This window comes from Phyllobates terribilis, unplaced genomic scaffold (assembly GCF_046119375.1).
Source record: "Phyllobates terribilis strain yellow unplaced genomic scaffold, ASM4611937v1 Scaffold_1403__1_contigs__length_296816, whole genome shotgun sequence".
Classification (NCBI taxonomy): Eukaryota; Metazoa; Chordata; class Amphibia; order Anura; family Dendrobatidae; genus Phyllobates; species Phyllobates terribilis.
This window is the reverse complement of record NW_027364163.1, coordinates 242746-254195: the sequence shown is the minus strand read 5'-3', so window position 1 is coordinate 254195 and position 11450 is coordinate 242746. Positions and strand designations below refer to the sequence as shown.

The 11450-nt window shown below is 44.1% G+C and overlaps 1 protein-coding gene across 1 annotated transcript; it reads right to left on the bottom strand.

Annotated features, from left to right (window-relative positions):
- Positions 1-4076: 4076 nt before the first annotated feature.
- Positions 4077-8198, bottom strand: LOC141244086 (uncharacterized). Its single transcript, XM_073668979.1, has 2 exons — positions 6026-8198; positions 4077-5624 (listed from the first exon to the last, which is right to left on the bottom strand). Exons 1-2 carry the CDS (start codon positions 6219-6221, stop codon positions 4909-4911), a joined length of 912 nt encoding a protein of 303 aa, XP_073525080.1. The 5' UTR covers positions 6222-8198; the 3' UTR covers positions 4077-4908.
- Between the last annotated feature and the right edge of the window lie 3252 nt (positions 8199-11450).

The following is an 11450-nucleotide window of genomic DNA, read 5'->3' as shown; positions in this document are numbered from 1 at the left end:
GGCTGTGGGGGCTTTAGGCAAAAGCTTTGTCTGATGGTGTCAATCTTCTGCTTGAAGAATGAGGCAAAGTCTTCAGTTAAAATAAGAGGAGAGGGAGGAGGCACTGGGGGACGGAGGAGAGAATTGAAGGTGTTGAATAGTTGTTTGGGGTTGTGAGACCGGGAGGATATGAGGGATGAAAAGTATGTTTGTTTTGCTGCAGTGAGTGTGGACTTGAAGGTAGTGAGGGATTGTTTGAATGCAATGAAGTGCTCATTGGAGTGGGACTTTTTCCCATCTACGCTTGGCAACCCTGGAGGCCTGTCGCAGTTCTTTAGTTAGGCTGGTGTGCCAGGGTTGTCTGTTGAGTGTGCGAGCTTTGGTATGTATGAGGGGGGAAACCGAATCAAGAGCTGCAGCTGTTGTGGTGTCGTATAAAGTGGCAGCAACATCTGCATCATGTAAGGAACTAATGTCTGTAAGAGGGAGAAGGGATTCAGAGAGTGAGTGTAGGTCAAGGTGTCTGAGATTTCTGCGAGGGTGTGTAAGTTTGTGGAGTGGGGATTGTTGACCTGAAGAGGAGAGGGAAGAGAATGTAAGTAGGTTGTGGTCAGAGAGAGGGAGAGGTGAGTTAGAGAGGTTAGATAGAGAACAGAGGCGGGTGAAGATGAGTTCCAGTGTGTGGCCGTCTTTGTGGGTGGGTGTGGAAGACCACTGAGTAAGACCGAAGGAGGAAGTGAGGGATAGAAGCTTAGAGGCAGCTAAGTGTCAATGGGGATGTTAAAGTCACCCATGAGGATAGTGGGGATGTCAACGGAGAGGAAATTAAGTAGCCAAGTGGTGAAGTGGTCAAAGAAAGTGGTGGTTGATCCTGGGGGGCGGTAGATGACAGCCAGTTGGAGGTTGGAGGGGGAGTAGGTGCGCATGCAGTGCACTTCAAAAGAGGGGAGAGTAATTGAGGGTGGCAGTGGGATATGGGTGAAACCTATTCCTCCACCGTGCTTGCCGGTGGGGCGGGGGGGTAAGGGAGAGGTGGATTCCGCCATACGAAAATGCAGCAGGAGAGGCCGTGTCAGAGGGGGTGAGCCAGGTTTCAGTGATGCCTAGGAAGGAAAGTTTGTTAGTGATGAAGAGGTCATGAATGTAGGAAAGTTTGTTGCAGACGGAGCGAGCGTTCCATAGAGCTCCTGTTAGTGGGACTGGGGAAGCAGGAGCTGGGTGTATAGGTATAAGGTTAGAAGGGTTACGAGAGTTCGGGGTAGATCGTGGGTAGGAGGTGGAAGTGAATGTAGGGATGTGGTGAGGAGGGCCGGGATGTGGAGAGATGTAGCCGGCAGTGAGGAGGAGCAGAGAAAGCGTTAGAAGGTGGGAGCAGGAGAGGGCATGAGGTGGCTGTCTTGTGTTTGGAGACAAAGGATTGTATGTTGAGGAATAGCTCTGAGGAGGAGGTGAGATGGGTGGGGAGAATGGAGGGAGAGATGAAGAGTTCATTACTAGGTGTAGGGATTAGGGGTGGTTGTAAGAAGTGAAGGATTAAGTGGGTGAGAGTGAAAACATAGACAAACATTATTTACTGTGACTTAGTATCCAGTTACCTTCAGTTCACTTCAGGATTAATTCTTATTTCTCATACTTCAACTAATGGCCATACTTAAGGTAATGGCCACAGACTAAAGTCTGACACAGACTCCTGGCCCACAATTTCTTTGTAGCAGAATGCATTCAGCTGTGAACCAGAGGGGAGTGGTCTGTGCTCATCTTGATCATCTGATTAAGGCTGAAACAGATTCGGGATAGTCAAAGGCTGAGTAAACAAGGTCATAAATGAAAGTGGGGGGTAGCTACTGTAGTTGGGTCACATACCATTAGAAAATAGGAGTAGAGAAGTATAGAGAATACTATATGTGGTTTGTATTTTTTTTCTATTTCAAATTACATTAGAAGGCTTCCGAAAAGTTATCGGGATGTCCCTCGCGGACCTCTTCACTGAACTTTCCCCCACCAAGAGGAGAGATCCCTTTGTTTGGCGGTGCTCCTTCAGGTGAACTTTTTATTTTAGGTTTGTTTCCTTTTAAATATCTCAAGTAAGATTTTATAGTTCATATGTAAATAAATTTCTATTATACACGGTGACTGCTGTGACTTACTGCGGTGTCACTCTGCGATTCAGAACCTGTTTGTTCTGCGGTCTGAGACTTTCACCGTTCTTCACAGCACTTACTGCCTATATTCCATCTCTTAGTTTGATTTAAGTTTGTTTGGTTCTATTATTTCTCTAATATCCTCTTACCCACAAATACATTACACCTTGTCATGAGTACCAAATTTCTCTCATACCATGTCAGAGGCCTAAACAGTCCCATGAAAAGGTTCACAATTTGGAGAGAGATGAAAAAATAGTCGTGCCGAAATAATTTGATGGAAAGATGGGTGGTTAGATTTACTAAATTTGGTCTCTTGAAGCCAAAGATACTTTCCCCATATTTTTAAAGCTCTCAATGATAATAAAAAATCAGGAGTTATGACAATTATAAAGAACACTATCGCTGTCAAATTGATAGAGGAACTAGGAGACAATTTGAGTAGATTCCACATATTAGTTATCTTAATATTTGCCCATCCACCATTGTCAATATCTACGCCCAACACAAGAGTTTTCAAATTCCAGGATAAACTTATTAAAAAAATTCAAGAAAAGGCAATCTAATTTTACTCGGTGACTTTAATAGTGTACCTGATTGCTTTATTGACTCCTCCTCTTCCAAAAGACAATCCTCCCCACCTCTAAATTCCTCCACACCTCCTCTTCTAGAGAATACGCGCATCTCTCTGATGTCCACACCTTCTCTTCTAGAGAATACGCGCATCTATCTGATGCCCACACCTCCTCTTCTAGAGAATACACACATTTCTGATGTCCACACCTCCTCTTCTAGAGAATACACACATTTCTCTGATGTCCACGCCTCCTCTTCTAGAGAATACACACATTTCTGATGTCCACACCTCCTCTTCTAGAGAATACGCACATTTCTCTGATGTCCACGCCTCCTCTTCTAGAGAATACACACATTTCTGATGTCCACACTTCCTCTTCTAGAGAATACACACATTTCTGATGTCCGCATCTCCTCTTCTAGAGAATACACACATTTCTGATGTCCGCATCTCCTCTTCTAGAGAATACACACATTTCTGATGTCCGCATCTCCTCTTCTAGAGAATACACACATTTCTGATGTCCACACTTCCTCTTCTAGAGAATACACACATTTCTGATGTCCACACTTCCTCTTCTAGAGAATACACACATTTCTGATGTCCGCACCTCCTCTTCTAGAGAATACACACATTTCTGATGTCCACACCTCCTCTTCTAGAGAATACACACATTTCTGATGTCCACACCTCCTCTTCTAGAGAATACACACATTTCTCTGATGTCCACACCACCTCTTCTAGCCCCTTAACAACATTTGACGTACTAATACGCGTCTGTGCCCTGGGACTTAAGAGCCAGACCCGTATTAGTACGTCATCGCGATCGCGTGCGCACACAGCCTGCGGGCGCGATCGCCGCCGGGTGTCAGCTGACAGTCACAGCTGACACCCGGTACTATGTACAGGGAGCGGTCCCGCACCACTCCCCGCACATTAACACTAGGACTACTGGACTCGTGACCCCGCCTAGAACTACTGAAAGGAGTCATTTTGACTCCTTGCTTGTTTTCGTTTATTTTTAGAGTTTCATTTGTGGTTATTTATTAATAATTATATTTTTTGTAATGTATTATTATTGTGAGATCCAACAGTAATGCTTTTGATTGTTTTTTTCTGCTTTTCTTATTTTTCTACAGAAAATAACAATTATAATAGACGTTTTTCAAACATTTTTTTTTATTCAAGTGCACACATATAAACAACAACTGAAGAACAAAAAGCAGAGAAAATGTAGGTGGAGGAGCATAAAAATGAAAATATGGCGCAGAATTCACCTTCTAAACATTTGGTGTTTCGCATTTTAGGCATTGCCTTTGATTTATGGCAGTACATTGCCCACACAAAGACTTACCACAAGTCTTACAATTTCCGACAGATCTATTTTTCTTGCACTTTTCTTTGATCTGGCAAAATTTTGTTTGAACCATCACTTCTGAGCATGTAGAAACTTGGGACGTGGAACCCTTTTCCCTATCTGTGACATAAGGACCACTCAACTCTCTCACAAGCGTTTGCAAAAATGCCTTGCGTGACATTTTTTGGTGGGTAATCTCCTTGAATATTATCCATGCATTTATACCCGCAAAGTCTAAGGCATTTTCAAATGCATGAACAGGCCATCTCCTTGTGCATGTTCGTGTGGTATATTTTCGTGCCATCTGATCCACTACATCTACTCCATATTTTGTTTCATTGTAAAACTTTACCGTTTCTGGAGTTTTTTTAGCGGAATCAGACGCAACAACAACATCTGGATGGACGGAACTCAAAATGACAACATTTTTGTTGGGCTTTCCTTGATATACTGTAAGTGTAAAATTGTCTTCATTTCTAAACACTTTAGTGTTGTACAATTCCTCTTTCATGGATTTTATTTCTTTAGGCACTTCTCGCCTTATCTTGTTCAGTGTTCCCACGATGGTTGATCCTTTGCTTTTTAGCTGTTTAGCTAATTTTACTGAAGTAAAATAATTATCGGTTGTAACATTGCGACCTTTTTTCAAAAACGGGTCCAATAACTTCATTACCACATGGTCAGCTAAACGGTCCTCAGCACGGCGTGTGTCATCTTTGCCTAGATAAGGGAAGCCATTTGCCAGATATTTGCTCCTCTTATCAACAGCTAGCCAATATTTGTGGCCATATTTATCTGGTTTGGAAGGCATGTACTGCGTGAATGGACACCTAGTTTTGCTTGGGAAAAGTTGCTTATCCACCGTTATGTATGGGCCAGGTTTGTAACACGCAATACAATTTAATATACCTGTCCCACACAGTAGAAAATAGAGCAAACTTGTCTGTTTGCAGTCTCTCCGATCGAGTAGATTTCTCATCAAATCTGAGAAACCTCATAATTTCAACAAAGCGGTCCCTAGACATTGTCGCTTTGCAAAACGGTATTCCCCAGTCATTACACCAAATACTGTTAATCGAGTGACGGTTCGTGCCAGATATTCCACGAGCATAGAATATCGCAATGAATGCATCTAGCTCCTCATCAGATAGAGTAAACTGTAAATTATTGTTCCTGCATGCTTCTGCAAGCGTACAGTTCTTTATATGTGTCAATATATATGAATCAAAAAATAAACGCCATGCGCTCAAAGGACTATCGATAATGATATTTCTTCTGGCGTATCCTGTAGGGCCAGGTGCTTCTCGAAGAATATTTTGGCTGTCACGCCTACCAGGCAAGTGTTCTCCAATTTCAACAGGTTTCCATTGAATACCATCCGCTGAAACTAGTATTCCTTCAGATTCGCCTTCTCTGGTGTTTGTTGTTGCATTACCTTCGCCGCCATCGTTATCTGTTGTTCTTTCATTTCTGGGACGTTTTGCTGATTTTTTCTGTCCACGACCAGGAGGATGGTCACGAGGCAACATAACTGCATGAGCCCGATCCCCAGTTGATGTGCTTGGAATATCTGTAAAAAAGTTGATGAATATTTAGAATTTTTGTTTTGTAAGGGTCCGTGCACACTGGCTGGATTAGCGGCGGAATATCCGACCGGATATTCTCACCACAATCCGGCCCATACCTGCCCGCTCAGGTACAGAGCGGAGTTTCATACCTGAAGCTCCGCTCCGAACCCCGGGCTGGAGCCGCTGTCTGGGACGGAGCCGTGCTCGCGCGTAAGCAAGCGCTGCTCTGTCCCTGACAGCGGCTCCAGCCCGGGGTTCGGAGCGGAGCTTCAGGCATGAGCGGGCAGGTATGGCCTGTATTGCGGCAAGAATATCCAGATTGCTATTCAGCCAGAATTCTGCTAGTGTGCACAGGCCCTAACTCAGTGTGTGGAAGAACAAATAAATACACATAACTACTTACCTTCTGGATTTGTTCCTTCTGAGTCTTCAGATTCACTTGATATGTTCTGAGGAATGAAATCTTCATCACTGTCAGAATCAAATACATGTTCCTGCAATTCGGATTCCGATTCATCCTCCGGTATGGATTGCAAAGTAGCCAGAATATCCTGAGGCTTTATCAAACGTCTTCTCTCCATATTCCTCACAAATTCCATAATTCTATATAGTTCCCTGCTGAAAAATAGAAATGAAATGAAAACTAAAAGAAATAATAACTGTTCTGCCACCTTCAAAAGTAGGTGGGCTGAATCAGTTGACAGACAGCTAAACTATTTCATAACAATTCATACCTGTATGAGTCTTCAGAGCTCGTATGTCTGCGTCTGTTCTCTTTGTCTCTTCAGCTGAACTGAAAGTAAAGTTACTATCCAGAATACTGTCTCCTGCTAGGACCTTAGAAAAACACCACCCTTCATTAGCATAAGATAAGAGCCTAGAGTAAACAAGCTATTTTGTTCAGCATTACACAGTAATACAAGCAGGTAAAACACAAGGAAAATGTGAAAAGTTGACATGTAAATTGAACTACATCTATATGAACATCAGGGTAAATAAGACAGAGTGAAAAACTTATGCACAAAACTTTATAGCAACATTTAGTGACAAAAGGACCTCAAAATATAGTAGGGAGTCAAAATGACTCCCTTCAGTAGTTCTTGGTAAATTTTGAAAAAAAACGCGCAAATTTTTCACCAAAATTATTTATTCTCACAAAATCTTTTTTTCACATCATATTTGAGGAAAAGTCACCGAGTTTCAAGCCGGAATTCTGAAAAATGTAGTCACAGAAGAGAAATAAAAAACGAAAGGAGTCAAAATGACTCCATCAGTAGTTCTAGTGTTAACCCCCGCAATGCTGCGATCGAAGTCGATCGCAGCATTGCGGTGGCAAGGGGAGGTGATCGCAGATACTCACCTCCTCTTCCGGCCTCCAGCGCTGTCTGCCGTGGCTTCCAGGATGTTGCCATGACAATATCCGGGTCACCAGACAGCAGGAAGATTTTTTGGACATGCGCAGTGCATCTCCAAACAATCTTCTCCCTGTCCAGCGCTGACAGCCTGCATGACACAGGGATGGTGCTGCATTCCTGTGCCATGCAGGCGATGAGAGGAAAAAAAAAGTGAAAGTCCCAGAGTGGGACAAAGTAATAAAGTGTATAAACTGTGTGAAAGTGAAAAAAAAAATTGTAAAAATATATATAAAAAAAAAATAATAATAATCCACCAAAAATAAAAATATAATGTACCCATCAATAAATATTATTATAAAAAAAACAAACAAAAAAAACAATAAAAGTACACATATTTGGTATCGTCGCGTCCGGAACAACCTGACCTATAAAACTGTCCCACTAGTTAACCCCTTCAGTGAACACGGTAAAAAATAAAAAATAAATGAAGCAAAAAACAATGCTTTATCACCATACCGCCAAACAAAAAATGGAATAAAACGCGATCAAAAAGACGAATATAAATAAAAATGGTACAGCTGAAAATGTCATCTCGTCCAGCAAAAAACAAGCCACCATACAGCTCCATCAGCCGAAAAATAAAAAAAGTTATAGCTCTCTGAATAAAGCTATGCTAAAAAATAATTTTTTCTATAAAATTGCTTTTATTATGTAAAAGTGCAAAACATAGAAATACGATCTAAATGTGGTACCGCTGTAAACGTACTGACCCGGAGAATAAAGCTACCCATCAGCAGAGCGTTGTTTAAATTTGGCGCCAATCTCGCTGATTGGACACGTCTGGCGTCCGCGACCAATCAGCAGAGCGTTATTTAAATTTGGCGCCAAGCTCGCTGATTGGTCGCGGCTGGCGTCCGCGACCTATTAGCACAGCAGTGTTTAAATGTGGCGGCAAGATCGGTGATTGGTCGCGGCCGCTATTTAAATGTGCGGAGAGCACAACCAATCAGCGAATCGTATTGGTGAGGAGCGGGGAGCGGAATTGTATTAGTGAGGACCGGGGAGCGCCACTGCCTGTGCGGCTACTTCCGCTGCGAGAAGCCGGGACATGAGCGACTGCTCGCAGCAGAAGTATCCCGACCCGCAGCGCCGCTCCCCGGTCTTCCTTTCACACCCTAGCCGCTGATGTCCCCACAGTATCCGCATGGTGTTACAAAGATCCGGACATTTGTGTTAAAAATCGCTGATTGGTCGCTGGCGCTGCCTGCGACCAATCACCGATTTGGGCGCCAAATTTAAATATCGCCCGCGACCAATCACCGATCTTGGCTCCACATTTAAACACCGCTGTGCTGATTGGTCGCGGCCGATATTTAAATTTGGCGCCCAAATCGGTGATTGGTCGCGGGCAGCGCCAGCGACCAATCAGCGATTTTTAACACAAATGTCCGGATCTTTGTAACACCATGCGGATACTGTGGGGACATCAGCGGCTAGGGTGTGAAGGGAGGACCGGGGAGCGGCGCTGACATCCAATTGGTCGCGGCCGCTATTTAAATCTGCCGCACAAATCGGTGATTGGTCGCGGTCTTGGCCCGTGACCAATCACTGATCTTGCGACTAAAGTTAACCACTACTGTGCTGATTGGTCGCGGACGCTGCCCGCGACCAATCACCGATTTGGGCGCCAAATTTAAATATCGGCCGCGACCAATCACGGCTCCACATTTAAACACCGCTGTGCTGATTGGTCGCGGCCGATATTTAAATTTGGCGCCCAAATCGGTGATTGGTCGCGGGCAGCGTCCGCGACCAATCAGCACAGCGGTATTTTAGCTTTTGCGCTAAGATCAGTGATTGGTCGGATCCGAAGACCGCGACCAATCATCGAATCGTCTTGGTGAGGACCGGCGCTGCCTGTGCGGCTACTTCCGCTGCGAGAACCCGGGACATAGCGGGCGCTCGCAGCAGAAGTATCCCAACCCGCAGCGCCGCTCCCCGGTCCTCCCTTCCGCATGGAGGTCAGCGGCGCCGGCGGTCCTTCCGCTGCTACCGGCCGGGAGATGAGCGCCTCGCGCCGCTCATCTCCCGGATGCATCTCCGTCCCTCAGATGGGTCCGGCGGTCGGGGTCCTTTTGCCGATACCGGCCGGGAGATGAGCGCTTCGCGGCGCTCATCTCCCGGCTGCATCGCCGCTGAGCTCCGTCCCGCAGATGAGATGCCATCTTTTTTCTGAAATCCCGCGGCGCTGATTGGCCGCTTGCGGACCAATGAGCGACGCGGGATTTCCTAGACAGACAGACAGACGGGATAAGACAATTATATAGTAGATAGATTGGAAACAATCTTACCCAAACTCGTTAATAATGATCAGATAGGATTCATTGTGGGTCGTCAACTGACCGATGATACCAGGAAACTTCTAAATATTATAAATAAAATTAATACCTCTAATCTTTCATCTATCATCCTTTCCTTAGACGCCAAAAAGGCTTTTGATAGAGTAAATTGGAGAGGATTTGATTCTCTCCTTCACTAACCCCGTTAACTCTATAAAAGAACTTTTAATTACTCTAAAAGCCTTTTCTGAAGTCTGAGGCTGCGTACACACATTGCGTATTTCCGCGCGCTTTTTGAAAATACACAATGTGCTTTGTGTCTGCCAGCAAAGTGAATAGGAAATTCACTTTGCCGTTTTGACACTGTGTAATTTTATGCAGCGGGAAAGCGCAGCTGCGTAAAGAATTGGCATGTCAATTCTTTACGCAGCTGCGTCCTGCGCTTTCTCTCTATTGTGCCCTTTATAAGCGATGGAATTACGCAGCGGTGTTCACACACTGCATAATTCCAGCACTTTTTTACTGAGGCGCAGGATGGATACTCACCTACCCGATGTCAGGGGAGAGGCGTCTGGTCCACTCCAATCCCGCCGCTTCCAGCATCTGCCGGTGAGCCGATCAGCTGTTAGCTAACCGGCTTGTAACCGGACGGTCAGCTGATTACAAGCTGGTCACGTGACAGTCAGCTGATCGCTTCACGGCAGATCCTGCAAGCGTGGGACGGAGCAGACGCGTCTCTCATCCATCGGGTAGGTGAGTATCCATAGTCTGTACTTACACTGCTAGGGACACACACACGACACATACACACAGACAGTACACATGTCACACTGAAAAGAAGTGTGACATTACACATGTCACCCTTCATTTCACACTGCGTTTTTTGCTGCGCTTTTTTACGCAGTGTGTGAATGGAGGTGCTTTTTTTACCTGCGTAAAAAAACGCAGGGAAATACGCAATGTGTGAACGCAGCCTGACACTTAAAAATCAATTCTGACAAATCTCAAATTCTTCACTTTTAATCTAAAAAGCTCTACCATCGACAACATCAGGAATTTATCCTCTTTCAACTGGAAAAATAAGGAAATACCGTATCTGGGAATCTCCCGAACTAAAACTTTGAAATCCCTTATTCCTACAAACATGAATAGTATTTCTAAAACTATTTCTAATGACCTAATCTCTCTTAACACCTCCAAATTATCTTGGGTAGGTAGGGTAATGGTAGTCAAAAGCTAGAAACTCCCTAAAATCTTCTATATCTTTAGGACTCTCCCCATTATCATTCCTATGTTCTAAGCTACAGAACTTTATTGGGAATCATAAAAAATTAGAGTAGCTTGTAAGGTTCTGTATAAAAACAAACTTCATGGTGGATTGAGTCTACCGAACCTTCTCGCATACTACCTCGTGGTTGAACCTTAAACTCACTGCGGCTTGGCTAGACCTAGAATTAGCTCATAATTACCTAACCTTCAGAAACCTTCTATCTAAACATTTGCTTAATCCGAAGTCTCACGAACCATCCCATCCCATTCTACAAGCTTTCATCTTCGCTTGGAAAACATTGGCCAATAGTGTTGAGTGAGTATGTTCTGTCCGAGTATGCTCGGCCGAGCTCCGAGTATTTACAGCTGCTCGGTGATATGGTTCAATCGCTCCCGTGTGCATTGTTTGCGACTGTTTGACAGCTTTATTACATGCGAGGAAAGTCTATTTCTTACACATTCCTCACATGTATGAAAGCTGTCGAACAGTCGCAAATCATGCACACGGGAGCGATTCAACCATATCACCGAGCAGCTGTAACTACTCGGAGCTCGGCCCGAGCATACTCGGACAGAACATACTCGCTCAACACTATTAGCCAAACCTAGAAAAAAAATAAAATCAGACCAAATCAAAAACCTCTCCTTCCTGTCTGTCAATTTAATTCTTGATCAACATTCACTCCCTTCGTGGAATTCAGTCCAAAAAATAAAAGATATCTATAATGGCTCCAGTTTTACTCCCGTCAAAGATTTATAAAAGAAAATCTTTCTATGACTGATTTTTTAATATTCTACATCTCTGAAGGATAATGTAAACACTATCTTATCTAACAAAGCTCCTCTATCTGAGGTTACCTGTAAC